The sequence below is a fragment of the Nannobrachium achirus genome (genome assembly GCF_963921795.1).
Source record: "Nannobrachium achirus genome assembly, chromosome: 17".
NCBI classification, from domain to species: Eukaryota; Metazoa; Chordata; class Actinopteri; order Myctophiformes; family Myctophidae; genus Nannobrachium; species Nannobrachium achirus.
In genome coordinates, this window is record NC_137824.1 from 32,982,370 (window position 1) to 33,003,831 (window position 21,462).

The following is a 21,462-nucleotide window of genomic DNA, read 5'->3' on the forward strand; positions in this document are numbered from 1 at the left end:
TTATTTTACTGTCTGACAGCATCATGTTGCGAGCCGCGACTCAGCACATAGTGGCACGTGCACACATTAGACATCAAAGGGGCTTGAGCCCCTGCCCTTTTATCCACTGGTAAAAAGTGCCCTCCGGCCGCACATTGGCACTCGCCATTACTGCTCTCCAGTCTAGACCATGAATGCGTTTTTTTTACTATGGTGAAAGAAATGCAAACGCCCTTTTCCGTGCCATATACCTGAATGCAGCTCCTGAACTTGAATGCAAGTATGTTGAAAGAATTGACCTCTTTTAGAAGTGTCAGCCCCTGCCTCTCTAACATTCTCTGCACGTCCCTGGCACACACTGACAGCTGCACGGAGTGCATGCACACTGTTTTCCTCGTGTCGTCTTGGTCGGAGGCGCGAGCATAGGCTCGGTTAAAGTAGTTTGTGTCATGGAGGATGAAATGGATTGATTGAAGACTTTATTAGAAGTTTGCATAGAAAAAGGTAAAGTTTCATGACGTTTATTTCCAAAGCCACGTACCACCGCACCACTATGGTAGGACTACGAGCGGTTTTAATCCCAACGAAGCGATCTGTGCATCCAATACGTTGTAGTCGTTGGTCAGAGACAAAGTTGCCAGCAGCCAGCTTGTACAGTTATAAAGCTTAGACCCTATAGTTTCTCTAAATAGCACAGGTACAAAACATGTAGTAGTATACTACTGTAACGTGTGAATGGGTGACATATGGGTAGGGTAGCCTACACTCGCTCCCTTTGTTGTCTATTTTGGGCATCAGAGTTTTAAATGCTAAGTAGGCTATAATGGTTTATAAATATATACCCCACTCACTCACTCACTCACTCCCTTTATACCTTTGTTGTCTATAATGGTTTATAAATATAGGCGACTATTCCAAACACGTCGGCGACCATTCTCGATGAGATTTCTCACTGCCTGGATGAGTTTTCTATAACGCCAGGCGACTATTCCAAACACGTCGGCGACACTTGTCGGCGACCATTCCGGGCGACCTTCATTTCGGCGACTCTACTGGTATTCACCCTGACCCTTCAATTGTAATTTAAATACCATTTATTTTTGCATTTTCACGACTTTTCCCTGCATAGTACTGTATTCTATCTGTCTGTCATTCAATGTTATGAGTTTAAAAAAAGGATCTCAATTTAAATAAGCCATGTTCTTTCCTGAGCTTATGCTTTTAGTTGACCTTGTACCAGTGAACTGTACTCTCATGAAACTGGACCTTTTCCTATGCAAATTAATACATACTTAAATCAATCAAGAAGCTTACAATGCATTGCATCACAAGCTTATAGATAAGCTTTCTTTCTTAAATCAATCGAGCGAGCGAGCATACATAACAATGTGGGGATCCTGGACCTTTGAGTCCACAGTGCTAGTGACATGTATGCTTCCTTCCTTCTATGTTCTCTGTATCACCATTCCTCTCTGTGTCATTTAAAGATTTGGTAACTTGTCTGAGGTATGGTTTCCCGAGGCTAGAGGTATTGTTTGCGTGACAGATTCATTCTCCTTTCCCATATGACACATAACCACCACGCTTAAAGGAAACAACGTGCTTGGCTATTTGCTCATCTCCCTGACGCATCTGTGAATCTCCTGGCCTCTGGTGTTCCTTTTTTCAGATCACCTTGCGTTATTGGTAGTAGCACTGCACTAGTAGTATTGGTTACTCCTAGTCCTAAATGTATGTTTTTCTGCATCTGTCCTGTGTTTCCCGTACTGCCTGAATTTCCCCCGTAGGAGCTATACTATCTGAACTTAAATCAGTGAATATTAAATAGTATTATTTTTATTCTGTATACCCTTTACCCACTTTGCCTATATATGTCTTGTATCTATTTGTCATTGTACCCAGCTACCAGCTACCATCAACCACTGGAACAACAATTTTGCTGAAGAGGCACTTCCTTTACTGTCACAATGCCCCCTCGCCGCAGATCAAATCCTGAAACGCGCAGAAAAAAAGAAAGCGAAAGAAAGCGTAACGCGCGCATGGCAGAAACGCCAGAAGAAGCAGACCGCCGCAGAGCCGCACACAGACAGGCCGTGGCGCAGCGAAGAGCTCAAGAAACAGAAGAGGTCAAGCAGCATCGCCGAGAGTTGCAGAGACGGCACATAGCGCAGCTCAGAGCGAAGGCGAAACAACGTCTAGAGGTGCAAGCCGTGCAGCAGAAGCATGGCGCCAAGCGCAAGGAACAAAAAACAATGCACAGGACAGAGCACGCTGGGGGAGAAATTGACCATAATTGTCTTGACGAAGATGAAACCAATTTAAGTCCAAATGACTACACTGACTACTAAAGTCAAATACAATTGGAAGTCTTTTCCATTTGATTGAGACAGGGCCAATATGTATAACCTTTAAATGTTTTATTATGTGGCTCTGTAGGAGTTAGAAGGATATCTACAATACATATGTGCAAGGGTCTTGGTCTGTCTCTTTGTAAGGAGCTGGCAACGCTTATCTGGCAACTTGTGTTATAAAACAGTGGTTCTCAACCTGTGGGTCGGGACCCCAGGGGGGTCCCCAAATTATTTTGGGGGGTCCCCAGATGATTACCTTAATGTGCAACATTGTTTTCTCACTCAACAGTAAACAAACCAACAAAGTTTTAAGTGTATAGCACATTTCTAAAGTGACAATTTAAGGACTTTTTAATACCTCTGAAATGACAAATTAAACATTGGCCAAATTAGCAAATATTAGAGGCAGAAATTGTGAAAATAGCCGATCTACATGCTCACAACGCCTCACGCTGCGAGACGTTGTGAGCATGTAGATCTGCTATTTTCACAATAGAACCGTGTTATACAAAATGTATGCCTCAACTCTTTAGTGCTCGTCAGGGTGGGGGGGGTCTTCAGTTAAAGTATGATTATTTTGGGGGGTCGCAGCCTGAAAAGATTGAGAACCACTGTTATAAAAGACCCTGGCCTGCATCATTTTTAGAGTGGATATTGGATAACTATCTACTATTATACTAACTTTTTTTTTTTTTTTTAGATATTCTTTTGGGGCCTTTATTTTTAATTTACCGTGTAGATAGACAGGAAACAGGTGAGAGATGGGAGAGACATGCAGTAAAGATCATCGGGTTGGGACTCGAACCCGCAAACCACACTGCTTTTTGTGCCTAGGTGCCAGAACCACGGCCCAGGCCAACTATCCTGTTCTATATGCAGTACTCACTATGTTCCATGTTGCTACAGACAGACAGACATTATTTTCTTTGCATTTTGTAGATTCATTGATGATTTAACTTGTGTATATAGTTTTTTTTTTACAAAGTGTTCAGATTTATAGTGGATCTTACTTCCACTTGCAAAGGACTCACAAAGCACCTGTGGGGAAGAAAAATACACCCATTTCAAAATGCAACCTTTCATTGACTTTGTATTGTGGATTACAGATTCCAAATAACATTTTTTTTCTCCTGGGTAAAATATCAGAGAATGCATATGTTTGCTTTTAGAATGTGTCATCATGTGGAATATGTGTTGATTCTATAATGTGCTATGAGTTTCATACTAAACTACACCATATTCATGCTTGCCTTTCAGCCAAGTCTACAGGACCACAATGGAAATGTGTTGGAATTGTCTTGGAATTGCATATCCTGATAGATATTTAGGTAGCATACTATGCATGTCTGTGTATTGTTGGGTATTTTATTTTTATTTAGCTTAATATGCATGTCTATGTATTGTTGGATATTTTATTTTTATTTAGCTTAATATGCATGGCACCACATTTACCATTTACCAAATCACCAAATAAAGCCAATGAATCACATGTCAAAAACAGTGATTGTTCCATTAAAAACAAGTGATTTGTTGAACTATGATCTATTTGGGGGTTGTGTGTAAAAAAATAGTGAAAATAGCTCACAATGTGAGGGACCCAAGTTTATTTTAGTTAGTATTCAAAATAAATATTTTTTTGAATAGGCTGGCATATCTACAAGCTCACGATGTATCATTTTGTGACACATGAGCTTTAGAAAGCTTTGAAAACTTCTTCAAGAGCATGGAAATAAAGTGTAATAATAAATAAATTGATTTTATATGTATATTATGTATCATTGTTTGCTGCTTTGTCTCTTCCACAGCTAGAAAACACGTCGAAGACCCCTGACGGTAAATACGCGTCACAGCACGACTGTGCCCTCCCCGTAGACTTTCCCCATTTCATTCATGCATGTGGTCGGGTTGGGATGCGCAAAAGCGTTGCGCGCTGCTGCTGCTGCACAGTGCACACAACAACTGCGCCGCTAACTTCCTGGTAGCAGCGACGACGGCGAGGTCACATCAAGCAGCTATCTGCTGAAAAAATAATTGTGCTTTAAAAGGACACAGTTCTTCTTACACAGTGACAAGAGACCACACAGCAACAGAGAGGACGCTTTACAACTGGCCGCGGTGAGTTGTGTGGAAAGTGGAAACCTAAACGCAGACAGCGCTTTACCCGTAATGTTATTATTATGTAGCTACTAACGACGCCAGGATTTATGATTGTCTATAAAACGTGTTTTTAACTTGAATGTAAAAGTGCCATTGGTCCTGGTTTAGTTAGATTATAGTAAATACTATACTATTTCTGAGGTATTTATATGTTGTAACCGTCTAACTGCCTGGATCCACGCCTTCTCATCACGAATTAACGTTACAGCTCAGCTGCACCGATCAAAGGGCAAATTAAAAACCCAAGTTAACTTGGGCTAATTGCACAAGTATACACTAGTCTAGTTACTGTCTTTACACTGGTTTGTGTTTATTTTTGTAACAACGGCTATGTTACTTGCACGCTAACGGTAAGTCGTCACGGGTCATGCATGCGTTGCGTTGCCACATTCCAGCTCTGAGCTGTCAAACACGCACCAAAACAGACCACCGTGTGTCGGTGGGTTTGTTGTCTGGCTCATTGTGCTGGATCAAAGCCTTGTGATGTTTCCAGAGTGTACGTGGCCAGTCAATACAGTGTGACTTGAAATCACATGGCTATGAATGCATCCTCAGCCATATCTTCTTCAACTTTGTGCACACACTTTGGCTGAGCATCAACCCATGTGATGATGTGTGTTACTGTCCTCGGGCATTTGTAATAATGTTATTTTATAAAAGTGTAACACCCATAGGTTCATAATACATGCAATCAATCATAGTGTGACACTTTTAGTGATGTTTTTTAAAGAGTACTTAATGATGATATCACTGTCAGCTCAAATAGTTAAGATTGTGCCTCAATTTTATCAAGAGACAATCATGCTGATTGATCATGTCATTGTTGCTCCTGTGATTGCATCAAAGTCATCCATAAATCTTACTCATCTCCCCTTACTTAGGTCATGGAAGTGTTGCTTCATGCTTTGGGAATTAGGTACACATTTTAGAGACATTTTGTAATAAGCTTTGCTTGGCTGACAGATGATTTCAAGTTGGGTACATTTGTGAGAAGGTCATCTTTTTGGGAGACAGGATGGTTGAATAGGAAGAATCTTTGACACTTTCCAGAGGTCTGTACATTTATGGATGCATTGAGAACGAGCACATAAACTGTAGAAAGAAAAACAAAAAAAGCCAATACGCAATAATACAGTGTATTATCATTTGATTAAATGGCAATTTCGATTTAAGCCTTACTGTATGTTGGCTGATATATTCAGTTGTAACATGATTACTAATTTACATTCTTGCTGTGGTGACAATTATTGCCACTTTGGCATGTAATATATTCTGTCAGACCTGAGATTTAGCATACTAGCATTGTAAAGTGGCTTGTTTATGTAACCTATATCAGACAGCTTGGGTGGAGTCGCATCCTGATTCCCTATTAGAGATACGTGCAATCAGGGCTGGCTGACATATTGACATAATATTGATATTTTGATTGGAAACCTTATCATCCTGGACTTTGGTTATATCACATCGAAAAAGTTGCATTACAGCAAAGTGATAGAACTTTATGAACTTATTAGACTTCTAGCTAACTGAAATTAATGACAAATCTCTCCATATTTGATCATCATATCCACATTACTAATGATTCTTTCTCTATGGTTGTAAATATCTTCTGAAATCACCAATAATCCTCAAAGTTGGATTTGATACTAGCGATAAAATAAATATTGGTAAAATAAATATTGTGATATTTAATATAGTATATATCAGCCAGTCCTATAAAAAAATCAACATAAATCAAACGTCAGAGATGATGGTTTGTTGTTTCTCATCAGAACATGGAATACCCACAGAGAAATTTGTATTTCTCACACATCTCCGTTCTTGATTGTCTGAGGAAAAATGTTGGAACAGATATCTGCTGCAGGATATGCTTGGAAGAAACTGTCTACAGTCACAGTGAGACATGGCCCACTAGGACGTAAACAAAGTCCAACATTAAGCTCTTTGTTCCCTTATGGGTCACAGCATATCCCAGAGTGCTATTTGTACATTATACATAATAAACATGAACATAAAGCCAGAATTAGAGTTCGGAAAGCTGCAGGTCAGAAAATCCGAACTCCCCGAAAGGTTTGGTTTCGTAGAGAGTGTGGACTGGCCTTAACTTCCCTCAAACTGTCGGCCACTATGCTACTCCAATTTAACTGTTCTGTCAGCTGCATGATGATGATATCAGGTCTGTGTTCTGTCTGTGTGTGATCTATCATTATAGGGTCCACTCCACATCTGGAAAAGTGAGATATGACTTAAAAAGTGTTAACTTTTGAATCACAAACGTAATAAATATAAATATTTATTAATCATATGATGGCATTAGCCTGAGAGTGGGCCGGTCTATGGGCTGGAGCCAGGCAAATGATGGCATCATATATTATATTGGCATGTTTTCTATAGACTTCATATATAGACTATGTATTTCCATATATAGACCATGTATTTCCATATGTTTATTCACATGGAAATAACACGGGTTAAAGGGATAGCTAGCAATGGATAGGTTCTGGACAATTATTTTCCTTCACAATACTGAAAAACACTGCAATGAACATATTTAGATATCTGAATATTGCATTTTCGGTATTGTATATTGGATTAAATCTCTCCCTTGAGGTGGAGTTTCTGGTAGTTTTGCTGCTAGTTGGCGCTGGTTGTGCCTTGTGTTCATGTGTGTGTCAAGGGGTGTGTGTGTATACTAGTGATACACAGGGTGCAGTGCTGAGAGCCAATCCAGCTCCTCCTCCCTCACATGGAACAGCCAACGCCTCCATGTGACTACAGCCTGAGTGCTGCTTTAAAGGCACAGTGGCCTAATAACACCACTGCGGCCAGCCAAGTCCTTTACAACCTCGTTTGACTTACTTTAACTTTGATTATTTCCTGTTGATTTTTAAAGACACCACAAGTAGGCATCAGATCATTTTAAGCACTGGAAGTGGAAATTAAAATGTGGAATTTGAAAAACATGCCTCCGTTATACATTTTGGAAATCAGTGTTTGAACCGCTAAATATCCCCAACATATTTCCCTTGCAATGAATTGACAATTTATGAAAGTTTCACTTTTTGAATTATTTTACGTAAGAAAAAGAACTTTCATGATTTTCAATTTTGAGAGGGATCTGTACAGGCAGGACACACACATATCTTATAAAAGAAAGCGGCAGTAATGGGATGTGCAAAAAACGGGGTAATTGAGGATCATTTTGTAGAGGGTATAATGAACATCAGTGCAAAGAAAGAAAACCTGCCTAATAAGCCATACCTACATAAATATAATTATCTTTTGTCTTCAGGTCTTCTGTCGTCTCTGGTCATCTCAGCAGAACCCAGGTTGTAAGATGTCTTACCTCGCACAAGACGGTGACTTGGAGGCAGATAACGCTGCTACTGACTGGTCTTTGATGAACAGTCGCCTAGCCTCGTTCCGAGGTTCCAGCCTTGCCGAGCAGCTGTCAGCAGAGAGGCTGGCCCGCGCCGGCTTCTATTTCACTGGCCACGCTGACCGCGTTCGCTGCTTCAGCTGCCAGAAGACCGTGGAAAACTGGTGTGGTGAAGACATGCCTGTAGAACGACACAAAGAGGTGATAATAAAATAAAGTCAACATAAAAACCTATTTCTGGTTCCTACCAAATGTAACGCCCTAATTCTTATTTTTATTGCGCTTCAGGTTTCCCCATCATGCAAATTTCTCAGGTGCACACACCGGTCCAATGTCAACCCAGAGTCACTGACTAATGGTTCCGCCTACAATGAGGAAATGGAAGACATGGAGTTTCGTCTGAGGACGGGGGAGGTGGTCGATCAGACCCCCTACCCCAAAGCCCCCCACATGGTCAGCGAGGACTCCCGGCTGGCATCCTTTGCCTCGTGGCCCTCCACTGCCCCTGTGAGGCCCCGGGACCTGGCAGAAGCAGGTCTCTACTACCTGGGCGATGGAGACAAGGTGCAGTGTTTCTGTTGTGGAAACATGCTGGCAGGCTGGGAGGCAGGCGACACAGCCTGGGGAGAGCATTCCAAACACTTCCCTCACTGCTTCTTCATCCTGGGGCACGATGTGGGCAACATCCCTTCCCTTAGAGGTATGGAGATGGACGAGGGAGGGATCGGCCAACGCACAAGCCCCGCTGTTCCTATGGGCAGCTATGAAGAGAGGCTCAGGAGCTTTGAAGGTGTCCAACACCTCATTGACCACGGGAGACTGGCCGCGGCTGGCTTCTACAGCAAAGGTTCGTAAGTCGTAACGTGATAGTTCTGGACTTGGAGAAATCGCAAGCAATTAATGTATGCAAAGGTTGCTTCACCAAATGTTATGTGACTAATCAGGGGCTGTACAATTTGGCAAACTCGAAGGAACAGTTGGTCATTTCCAAGAATTAAAATTGATATTTCTGTGTTGTAGGAGATCGAGACATGGTGGCGTGTTTCTGCTGTGGTGGAGGTCTGAAAGGCTGGCAACCTGAGGAAGACCCATGGGAGGAACATGCCAAACACTATCCTGGGTAAGTCCTCTCCTCTCCTCTCCTCTCCTCTCCTCTCCCCTCATTTCATTCTGACTCTTTTGGTTTTCTTTAACCAGGTGCAGTTTCCTGCTGGCAGAAAAGGGACAGGAGTTTGTCAACAGTATTCAGCTACAACACCCTCGACGAAACAGAGCTGTAAGCAATTTTATGATTTCACTAACACAGGTGTCAAACTGGCAGTCCGCTGGCCACATCTGGCCCCAAGGAGTGCAGTGCCGAGTAGGGCTGCACGGTTAATCGTTTTCAAACCGAAATCGCGATGTGAAATCTCGCGATTAGCGAATCGCAATGGCCGCGGTTTTGGCGATTTTCAGCGAAGTTGACTTCCCAAGCATTATGCAGACGTTTTAATTTTAGAAATTCGTTCATAATTGACTAAGCAATGATCAAATCAAACTGTGGTGACTTTCTTTGCTTCTTAAATACCCGCGCATCGCCGCACCGAGGATTAGCATTACGGGTTGCTCCAATCTCCTCAGAGGAGAGGAGCCAAGCCAAGGCTTGACACTGTCTGTCTGTCTAACAGCACGTAAAAGTGTATGATCCCTTCCAACGGAGTACTCCATGGCTACAGGTAGTGAATGTTCTGGTAATCATTATAAATATAACATCCTTAAATCCTTGTGCATAGATTAAATGCTCCCGTTTGTTGTAAGCTGAAAGTGAAAGTAATTTCTGTGCAGTGTGTGCAACGGTGGCTGCCCCTCCTCCTCCAGTGAAACTTATGGTGTGTGTCTTATGGTGCATTTTTTTGCCTTGATGAAACTTAAGCAAGGCAGCGACATACGGTACTTTCTTCCTTGACAATAATGAGAGGCAGACAATACCATTACTGAGATTTTTCTGAATATAAAAACGTTTTATATTGCTAAAGCAAAATAAAAGGGAATCTTTTGGAAATATAACTGAACTGAATCAAACCATTTTAATGATTGCCAATTAGCCTAGTTAGTAATAATCAATTTATTTTTTTAATATATTACACAATAAATATTCAACGGAAGCTTGACTTAAGGTAGTGAAGTGATTTTCCTTTGGTTAAAATAATTTATTATATCATCCTTTTAACAAAAAAAAACTATCACTTATCCTACTATACCTTATACTATATCCTACTATATCCTACTATACTATACCTTGAAATAAATATATAAATACAGGGGTTAAGGTTCTCCGTCCTGGGGACGGATTTCCGTCCTGAGGAGTACCTAGGGGCCATTTATGAGATCAAGGCAGATTTTCTAAAAAAATAAAACAAAAAATGGGAGTGGGGGGGGGGGGGGGGGGGGGTGTAGCCATGGCCGTGATCCGTGATGTTACCGAAATCGTCAAAATGCAGCATAATACTTGCTAGTCAAGTCAAAATAAATTTCCGTCTTAGGATTTTTTATTTTTTTTTGCTTTAGCCCCTGTAAATATCGCGAATAAAATCGCAATCGCAATATTAGTCAGAAAAATCGCAATTAGATTTTTTCCCAAAATCGTGCAGCCCTAGTGCCGAGTGTGAAGTCTGTCTGATCAGTGGTTCTCAGGAACCAAGCTGTACCCACTGAGTAGCGTAGTTGAGATAATAATTACGTGGCAGGGTTAGGGTTAGGGTTAGATAGGGTTACATAGGGAATAAATCAAACAGTTTGGCTCAATTGTGGATCTTGGACTTCTTATTTATTTATGAAATTATTTTATTTTGAACCTTTTTGAGGAGAGATTTTTGAAGTTCTCCTAAAATTATAATAACCGTAAAGAAATTGCATAAAACAAAAGAAGACTATTTTCTCACAACCCATAAAAATAGGTTTGTGACCCGTAAATGGGTCCCAACCCAGTGTTTAGGAACCACTGGTCTAATGAGTGCCAGTAGCTCACGATAATGGCACTCCTATACCTTACCTGCCACCTCGCATTTATTGTAAGATTACATTGACGGCTGATCTTAGCTGATCTTAAACTTTGAGTTATTAATTCTGGTAATGATAATGAAATAAACGTCTTTCCCCTACAGACACCAGGTCATCAGAATGGATTTTCAAGTCATCAAAATGGTAAACATTTCATTTTAGTCAATTTTCTTTTTATTCATATATTGATTTACTTATTGATCCACAATTATCTTGTAACTAATGTCTCTGTGTTTTTTTCCAGATGTGCTGCAGTCAGAAATGGCTCAAAAGGCTCTTGAGATGGGCCTGGACCCCATTGTGATAGAGCGAACTATCCAGGAGAAGATTAGCAGAACTGGGTCAGGCTACCCCAACCTGGAGGCTTTTATCCAGGACTGTCTCAACCCCAACCCAGAGAGTAATACCCAGTCACAAGGTACTTCCTCTTGCTGTCGTTTTGCTGATGTCTTGCATATTCTCATCTGTATCACTACATACTCGTTTTATTTTATTGTCTGTCTCCATCTGCAAGACTGCCTTTTTATTTATTGGCTTTGTTCTTGTTTGTTCTTCATATTTGATTAGTATGGCCTCCCGTTAGTTTTTAAAGCTGAAATGCCCTTCCCGGGATTCAGACCCAGTTTCTAGACTTTCTGCCAATGAGCTAAGAAGGAATTCCTGCTGGGGAAATGTTGTGCTTTAGGCTTCAGGCAATAGCACTTATCAACCAGTAGGTGTCCTACCTGAACACATTTCTAAATAGAAGAGCAGGGAGACCACCTCCAACCACTGCAGATGTGTTAGTTGTAATTATATTGTATTAACATATTTTACCATACACTTTGTTCAAAATAACATTGTATTCATGCACACAGACTAACAGGTTCTGGATTGAAGCTTTAAATCAAACGTCTTCTTGACCTAAACTTGATGATGAATTGATGATGTTGCTACAGTACCTTTATACATACAGTATGTACAATTTACCCTCTGCATTTTAACCATCCTAACTGTTAGAGAGGGAAAGTTTTGTTATTATTCCCCTTTGGTATCTATCCTCCAATAACGGTTAGTCGTTGTTTTTCTGTAGATTGATTTGTGCAGATCGTAGACTTGTGATGTGGCAATAAAGTTGAAGGCAAAAGTGTATTGATTGAAACTGGTGAATTGTATACTACGACGTATGTATATAAAGTAAGATTAATACAAAAGGTTTCAAAGTAAAACAAAGTCACAAAGTGAACCAGGAAATTAGTTATGGGTGATTTCTTGTTGTGGAGTTACGGCAAGCTGCCCCTCATGCATTAGGAGGCATGACCTGTGCTCACCAATATGACAGCAGTCTTGACATCTGTCTTGGCCATTTGTCTTAATATCCATGTATATGGAGATATGGGCATATTGGTGGGATTGGCGGTTCTACCAAATGTGTGCAAGTACAGTAACGGCAGGGGAAGCAGCTAAGAACATATGCAAAAATCTGAGCTATCTGTGTGCAAACTAAGGTTGGTGTCTGTAGAACCAATCGTGTGCTGTGAGACCCCAGACATGCTTACTCGTTATCTGAAAGTCCTATGATGTCTGACATCATACATACAATCCCTTTTATATGGAGATCCCTGTCTGTAGAACCAACCGTGTGCTGTGAGACCCCAGACATGCGTCTGTGCGTGTCAGTATCTGTCTCTCATTCCTTGTCCCCTTTTATGGGCATAAAAGGGATTTTATTCTGGTTGCCCTAACAGGGCATCATGTGGGAATCAGATGTAGGGATAGGGGTCAGCTTCATATATGGAGAGCTAGGTTATGATCCATGTATGGATATCCAGGGTTTGATCTTTGATGAGGTGATGTAACATGATTGCGCAATGTCAACAAAGTTCAGGCGTTACAGAAGGACTGACAAGGTGTGCCGGTTTTCATAGTTAACTGCGACATTCGGTCGCAATCAGACTGTGTTAATCACCCGAATGTCCCTCAAAGTACTTATAAACTTATAGAGCACTGCCTTTCAGATGAGGATCCGTTGGAGAAACTACGGGAGCTGCAGAGGGAAAAACAATGCAAAGTATGTATGGACAGGGACATCTGTATTGTCTTCATCCCTTGCGGTCACTTGGTCACCTGCAAGGAGTGTTCCGATGCCCTCACCAAGTGTCCCATCTGCTGCGGTGCCATCACACAGAAGATCAAGACGTATATTGCTTAACCACATGAACCCTACCGTCTCTATTCTGGACATGCCATTATAGGCGAACATTGGGTAAAAGTGGGTGAACATTCAATGCGTTGTGAGCTTATAGATCAGAGATTTGGTGTAGAACTAGAGGGAAGAATGTAGGGTACCAATTATAGACCCCTGGGGGACCCTGGTCAACGAAGTTTTAAGTGGTTAATGTATACTTCCTTGAAAGACTGTTGTACATGAAATGTACTTTGCATGCAAAGTTCATTTTTCATTTGAGAATACAACATGTCGTTCAATTAAGTATAAATAAGCCTTTAACCAGGCTCTGGAATGAGGACTAATTTATGCTGCTTTGTCAATTGATTATTTTTATAACACTCAATCTAATGTATATAGAGTTGTATTATAATTTAGGAAAAGAAAGAAAAAAAATCTGTACACATACAGTATGTATACAAATGTATATATGATAAAGGGAAAAGGGCACAAGATGGTAACATTTTCACAATATAATGATAAACCTTGTTTATATTGTGCATGACACAGATTCATAAGATGTAAGTAGACACTAAAGGACACAGAGATTACCACTCTGACCCATTTTGTTTTGCTTGCCAGAGGTGCCTTTTTTCCAAGTTAGTGCCCAACATAATGTGTGTTGTTTAATTATTTAATTTTGACATTTTATCCGGATTTGGTGGTGGTGGTCATATGTAAGGTCCTTGTATGTATGTCACTCTTCATATTGTTTTTGCTGGGCGTGCTTTCAGTTTTAGACTTAGGGTTTTCTTTTTCTCAGTGTTTTCTTGCTGCTGTTGACATCTGTAGACTTGAGTCCGTTTCTACAGAACCAACTGTTTTTTTGTCTCTGTCATCTGTCACACAGGGTCACATCTCCCTTTCCATTCCGTCATGCAGCTTTGCATTTATGTGTGAAATAAATTTTAAGTACTTGACTTAAAATGTATTTGTTTTGTTTTATTGGGGTTTTGTAGCATAGAATGTGTTTCCCCTGACCAAGATGTTCTCAGAGTAAGAACTTAGAATATGATGTCATTCATATGGGCCTATTGTCATTTAACCAAATGGTTTACTGACTTAAACTCCATCAAAATAAAAAATTGCAGCATGACAGTAAAGGGGTCACCCATCTAGCACATTGTTTGTCTGCATATGCACCCCAAATGTATTTGACATCAATATATCATAATAAATCCTATGTGGAGTTCCATGGGATAAGGGCCTCCCCAAACAACAAGTGTTGGCTATTTAGCTGCTATTTGTTTATAGCAGCATTATTCATTATTATTAGTAGTATGAAAGGAGTTAAAATACACCATTAATTTAAGTCTAAGGCAATCCATTTACCTACAATATTAAAGCCTCTCCGACCTAACTAGACAACTTGCTTTGAAATTAACCAGTAAAACCTTAAAAGTGTATCTATGAGCAGCTGTAATGTAACTCAAAACGGAGTTATATAATTTGTCCTGTCAAAGTGTTGTTACATAATATGAGATGAAATATAAGGATGATTAATACCTTTTTCCAAGCCCAGAATTGGGCAAGAGTATCTATGATTATCAAGGTCGAGAAAACGACATACATTTAAAGCAAGACGATCTACACAAATAAATCGAATGCCATTGAGTTTTGAAGGCTCTCAAGTCAAGATATTATTATATAACTCATTGTTGACAGCTGTACTTCAAGTCATTCACCGCTAGGTGTCAGCAGTGGTGTAAAGTAACTAAGTACATTTACTCAAGTACTGTACTTTAGTACACTTGAGTTATTTATACTTGAGTATTCCCAATTTCCAATACGTTACTTCTACTCCACTACATCTTGGATCCAAATATTGTACTTTTACTCCACTACATTTATTTGAAAATGTTAGTTACTAGTTACCGTACTTTGTATATTTTTATCATTATTATTACGAAACCAAAATCTACATTAATTAAACTTCAGCCCAAATAGCTTTTAGATTGGCTATTTTCAAATGATCAAGTGATTTATATACATTTGAAAACTTGAAAGAGCATAATGAGTAATTTTACCTTTTAGGTACTTTTTGATGCCAATACTTTTGTACAAATTTGGAATTCCGGACTTCTAGTACTTGTAAGTATTTCTAGTATGCAGTAGAAAAGGTATTTCTACATTGCAGTATTGATACTTTTACTCAAGAATGTGAGTACTTTTCCCACCACTGGGGGTCAGTGGATTCACGGTTTATGGGGGACAGTACGAGACAGTACCCCGGTGTGGCCGCTAGGTGGCAGCTGTGCTCCAGTTTCCCCCCCTTCCTCAGGTCGTCGAAACAACAAACTGAAGTACGGAGCAGCGTCCGAAAACCGCCTCTGACCGCCACTTTCAAACTCTTTTTACACATTTGTGTCGAAATGGAGACCGCGTCCTCGTAAGCGCAGCAAAAGTCGGGATTCTATCGGAAGCAAAGTCTCACACGCACGGTAAGTTAGCCGTAAAATGGCGGATAGGAGCAGAGGAGCAATCTGGAAGTTAAGTTGGTTTGTATTTTGCTAGCTAGCCTCGCATAGCTAGCCGCGGCTAGCGTTAGCCGCATTTAGCAGCTACTTCGACTGTTTGCTAGGCTAACTAGCTGCTGTTCTTGCCCGCCTCGCCGCACAAACTGCTATTTATTTGCTACTTAAAAGACACAGTCGTGCGTTTAGAGTCGCACGTCTGTTTTAAGTGGCGTTCGGGTGGTAAACAAAGTGTTTGTGTCGCTGCTTATTCAAGAACACAACACACACACACAGCCTGGAAGTCCCGAGGCAAGATGGAGGACGAGAGGACGGGATGTTTTTTTTTTTTAAGTAGTCGTTTATACTAATAGTCGCGCAGCCCCTCTCTCCTCGACAAAAATGACGTCGGATACAAAAATGACGAATTTTCGATCGAAAAAAGTGCCGATGCGACGCGCGTCGACACTTTATTCGGTCGAAAATTACGTCAATTTTATTGAGCGGAAGGAAAGAAAGGCTCGTGCGACGCGATGTGTGTCACACAGAGAGCGGCTGCTAGCAGCAAAACACCGCACATGTTTAGAGGTCTATCATTCATGCATGTTTTCATTTTTTTGGGTTTTGTTTTCATCTTGGCGGAAGTGTTGTCGGTATTTGTGCCCCGTTGATGTTCAGGTTCAAAATAAACACCAGAGAACTGTTGTGCTAACGTGCTAACTTTAGCCTGCGCTCGCAACGTTACAGTTGTTTTGTTATGAGCTCAGTGTTACGTGTATTCATCTCCGATGGACGCCGTTGGCTCCTTATTGTTAGTAAATAACAAGCCATTGTGTGGTTGTTGTTGCACTTTTTGTAACGCTTTGTTTTCGCACGTTTTGATTTTTTCATTTTATTGTTTGATTTGAATTCGTTATCAAAACATTGACTGTCTGTGGGTTCGTAAAGACACTCGGCTAGTTAGCCTTCTAGCAATCCCCTCCACCCGCACCGGTGTCAATTTTGACATGCGCCGCCGCAGAGCGCAGCCTATTCGGTCTGCTTGGTGGAAACAGATCGGTGAATTGTGGCTTCCCCGTTACACACGCACAGCCTCGTTATGAAGCAGTTATGTTTCATCTGTCTTACAGTGTTGTCTGGGGGTCGCTGATCCCGGGGTTATGACTCGTAACGCAGCCGGGTTTGGCGCCACTTTTTCAGTCAACACCCCTCGAATCCTGCGAACATAAACGCTGCTCCGGGAAGTAAACGTTTTATCAACGGTAGTAACAAGCGTTATTACACTGCATGATATATGAATACACAGCGGTCACACGTTGCAACATTACGTGTGTAGTGACACGGTGGTGATGAGTTGTTTGTGCTCATGTGCTGTGCTGCCTTGATGAGTGAGACCTTTCATCTTAAGGCCATGTGGATCATCTTTTTTCTAGGGGGGGAGGTGATGTTTTGATCACCAGCATCAATTGATTATAAAATTACTCAGATCAGGATGTACACAGAGCTACAATTGGCTTTTTTCTTTCTCGACTACCGTGGTTATCCAGTGCTTGTGATGGAAATGTTACAGTAATCTCTGAATGACACACTTTACTTTGCGTGTCACTACTGTATGTGTTACTACAGGAAGACACACCCAGAACAAGGCCCTCGCTACAGTGGGGAGGAGTTATGTTTGCCATCTCTAGTGATTACACCCATGGAATACATTGTCATTGCCTATTTGCTTAACATTTTGTATCGTAATTTCACATACCCATACATGTTCTGTTTATGATGGCACAAAGTGAGAATCTGTGTTTCATTGTCACGTTCTGAGATGTGATCTGGGTAAATGTCACATATCACAACAGTGCAGTTGTTCATCTGGAGCCCACTGTGCCTCCTTGTTGATGTTGATACTATGTAGGGATTGGCTGGACCAGGCGTGGGGCGGATAGGGCACTGCCATATTTGGCCATTGAGGAAGAGCCCTCGCTCTGCCTTGCAGTGACGTTGTGTGCGATATGGAGGGAGAGAAGAAAGAGAGGGAGCCAATGAGGATGCAGCTTTGCGTGACAGGAGGATCTGTAGCCTAGCCACCCCCTGTTACCATGTGAAACAGTTTTTTTCTCTCTCTGTGAAACAGTATCAAAGCAACATTGGCTTTACTACAGAGCATGTGTTATCTGAGGAACACATTTGCTACATGCTCAGCTCTCGCTTTCAATGCTGTTTTAAAAAAACAAATTGTGTTGAAACTTGAAAGGCATGAACGTGCCTGCATCTACATTTATTTTTAAGAGACAATACCAGTCTAATTGTGATTTCTTGTCAATAGCAAAGATTGTCCCTGTCTTCAAGTAATGTGTTAGGTGGTGTATTTCTGAGTATATCTGAGTAAATTCTCTCCTTTTGTACTACAGGTCACATGCGACCCCCTCCTGTCCTTTGGGATCTCAAGTCAATCATAAGTTGAGTTTGTCCGGAAGATGTTACAGAAATGATAGCGGCACCAGAAATACCGTCGGAGTTCCCCTTCCCTCAGTAAGTGGCCAGTCTCTGTACTTAACAGGTGTATTCTATTGAAGATGCGTTGGTGTGAAATGGTGTCCAACATCTGTTTCTGTCCTCCCACCAGGGATACAGACACACGTTTCTCTTCAGACACAGACTTCTCTGAAGATCCAGATGGAAGAAGTACAGTATCAACCAAAGGAAAGGTAAAGGACCTAGGCGCTTTGTGCTATTATTTTTGTGACCAAACTTTCTTTCAAGGTGCAGGACAAAAACAACGTACATAAATTCTAGCACAGTTAACGTTTCAACTTAAACAGTCATTGGATGTCCTCTCCATTCTACACTCTCCTGGCTTATTGATTGGTTTTAGCCAAACTGATGAGAAAATGACCTAATATACATTTATTTCAATCTCACTTGGCGTTTGGATGGACAAATAGCTACTCACTGCTATAGGTCGTCTGTGCGTGTGCAACCTTTTTAAATGGCACATGAATACTCACCTGTTATTTTTTTACTTTCTTTTTTTACTTGTTTGTAGGGTGGAAAGAAGGGGAAGAAAGCAGTGGGGGAGAAGGGGAAAGGAGGCAAAGGAGCAGGCCGGTTAAACGGCCACCACCAGGAGAATGGCATGGAGAACATGATGCTGTTTGAAGTTGTTAGAATGGGTAGAAGCGCAATGCAGGTACAGTACGACAGCTTTCCTTGTTCCTTGGAAATGAATCACTGTGTTGCTGCTTGCTTTTGTTTTACCCCATCACTTTTAGAAAATGAGCATATTTTGTCTGTTTTGATTCTTACAGTCTGTTGTTGATGACTGGATTGAATCCTACAAACACGACAGAGACGTTGCTCTCCTAGACCTAATCAATTTCTTCATCCAGTGCTCGGGATGTAAAGGTGTGTATCTCCATTTGTTTTTATTCTTTAAATTAAAAGGCCTATTAAGAATATTTCTGTAGTGTGTAAGATGTATAGGATTGAAGTCGAGTTAAACTCAATGTGCTTCTTAAAAAAGAATGCAGAGAAAACTGTTTATACAAAAAGATACTAAACCCCACAGACAAACAAAATAAAGCTTTAAAACGCCATCCACACATTCCCATGATACAGCATTTTTGAATGCCGCCCACACAGCTCACGCTTCTCACCCCTGTGAGAAACTGCAATCACACACAAACGGAATAGGTACTGTAGATCTTAAGCCTGCTTTTAAAAGATTATAGTTTTTACAGATCTCAGGTCATCGGGACAGTTCGTTCCAGAGAGTAGGACCATGACTAAATGCACCAACACTAGATTTAGATTTATTCTCGTTACGGTTAGGAGACCTCACCTGTATCTATCTGAGCTGGCTTCTTCTTGGTGTGTGTGTGTGTGTAGTAGAGGGAATCTGAGAGATTGCTTGTGGCCGGATAGTCAGGTTCGACCTTATAAAGTCGCTCCCAGTCAAGCAAATGGAAGCATTTTCATTTTCCATTGCCCTCGACTAAAGCTGTATTCACTTTCTTTGTATTTTCAGACTAACATTAAGTATACTATCATTGTCCTCTGTCTGTATATCTTGTCAGTGTAGAGAAAAAAAAAGGCCAAACTATTACAATCCATAAACTGCTGGAATACTAATGGCTAACAAAACGCAAAACCTAATCGTGTGTTGCTTTTTGTTTAAAAAATGATATCCATACCCAACACACACACACACACACACACACACACACACACACACACACACACACACAGTACTATTTGGGAGATTTACAACTTGTTTGAGATACAGGAAGATGCACAGCATCATTTTAAAAGCACAACAAAAAAATAAATGCCAAGTTATGTCTTAAATGAGAGAGTTTGACATTAATTACTTTTTTATGGTAATGCGAGAGTAAGAGAAAATAAGTGCCATTACCACTCAGACTTAGCCTTACATATGGGTCATAATAACAGCCCTCCAATTATATCTACGTCAAAGTTGTAATACTGTGCTGCTTGGTTCTGTTGCCCTGAAGGTCTGTCCAACAGAACTACCCGCCGTTATTTGGCTTAGGCCTACATTAAATGTGAATTGTTGAGCTGGTCTTCTTTGACAGTAAATATGCTCCTGTTTGTTTCTGTCAGGTGTGGTCACTGGAGAAATGTTCCGTAACATGCAGAACTCTGAGATCATCAGACGGATGACAGAGGAGTTCGATGAGGTAATTAAATCCGTCTTCCACAATCACATTACATTAACCACAAAACTCTTCCATGTCATTTTAGGAGTCCCTCTGTCTCACACTAGAACCCATTCATTCACAAGTCAGTCTGTGTACAAGTGAAACTCTTAAACTTTTTTTTTTTTATCTACACGTTTGAAATCAGCCAGGTCACACAGAATTATACTCACATTTTTAATGCATGTTTTGTTGTATTTTTCGCTGGTGCTTCACAACATAACTGTTACTAATGAATAAGAATATTAAAAACGTCATTTATATAACACGTTTCAAAACGGTTGTTATAAACTGCTTTTGCAAAGGGGAAGATAAAATATAGAAAAATAAAATATTCTCATTTCTGTGTCCGCTACAGGACAGTGGAGACTACCCTTTAACTATAGCAGGGCCACAGTGGAAGAAATTCAAGTCGAGTTTCTGTGAGTTCATCGCAGTGCTGGTGCGTCAGTGTCAGTACAGCATCATCTACGACGAGTACATGATGGACACAGTCATATCACTCCTCACCGGCCTGTCGGACTCGCAAGTCCGAGCGTTTAGACACACCTCAACACTGGCAGGTAAGGGTGTGTGTGAGAGAGAGCTTGCGTTAACCATGGGGTTACATTGCTTTTTCACCATCACAACTCTATGAATTACATGGCAACACAGGTCTCAAGTCTGGAATTAAAATGATTATGTGGTTACTAGGGATGGGACGATATGAAAATGTCACGATTATTGTGACCAAAATAATAGACATTAACGGTATTATCGCGATAATCAAATTATCCCCAATATTCATCATTATGGGGCGGAAAAAATAGACGATCTACAAGCTCACAACAGCGTAGCGATGTGTTGTGAGCTTGTAGATCAGCTATTTTTTGGCAAAGTGATTTGGTAGAGTGAAAAAAAAACACATCAAGTACGTTATTTACACGTCCGCTTTACCAATTATATATGCAGGTATGCAGCTTGGCAAATAAAAGGTGAATTGATCTAGGGATGTTAATCGACGCATTATTTGCGAATCGACGCGTCAAGGCCGAAAAACAACGTGTCGATCGACTTATTTCACTTTTTCCCCCGCTAAGCAGCAGCTGAGAGGAGAGCACAACGGCGCATTACTTTAAACATCACAGCTGCACCCATCAGAACTTGCATCAAATCCCTAATAATAATTATAATAAATAATTGCTCT

The 21,462-nt window shown here is 40.8% G+C and overlaps 2 protein-coding genes across 2 annotated transcripts in view; both read left to right on the forward strand.

The window, feature by feature from the left end:
- The first annotated feature begins 4,295 nt into the window (after window positions 1–4,295).
- Window positions 4,296–14,026, forward strand: xiap (X-linked inhibitor of apoptosis). Its single transcript, XM_080745874.1, has 8 exons — window positions 4,296–4,445; window positions 7,780–8,067; window positions 8,155–8,713; window positions 8,887–8,986; window positions 9,064–9,142; window positions 11,010–11,049; window positions 11,150–11,323; window positions 12,903–14,026. Exons 2-8 carry the CDS (start codon window positions 7,825–7,827, stop codon window positions 13,094–13,096), a joined length of 1,389 nt encoding a protein of 462 aa, XP_080602000.1. The 5' UTR covers window positions 4,296–4,445; window positions 7,780–7,824; the 3' UTR covers window positions 13,097–14,026.
- A 1,389-nt stretch (window positions 14,027–15,415) lies between these two features.
- The window catches only part of stag2b (STAG2 cohesin complex component b), a 32,062-nt gene continuing 26,015 nt past the window's right edge, over window positions 15,416–21,462 (forward strand). Inside the window, exons 1-7 of the mRNA XM_080746250.1 lie at window positions 15,416–15,552; window positions 17,970–18,090; window positions 18,185–18,266; window positions 18,605–18,748; window positions 18,867–18,963; window positions 20,182–20,258; window positions 20,635–20,839. Of these exons, the coding sequence (XP_080602376.1) occupies window positions 18,047–18,090; window positions 18,185–18,266; window positions 18,605–18,748; window positions 18,867–18,963; window positions 20,182–20,258; window positions 20,635–20,839 (649 nt within the window). The 5' untranslated portion in view covers window positions 15,416–15,552; window positions 17,970–18,046. The remainder of the gene's footprint in view (window positions 15,553–17,969; window positions 18,091–18,184; window positions 18,267–18,604; window positions 18,749–18,866; window positions 18,964–20,181; window positions 20,259–20,634; window positions 20,840–21,462) is intronic.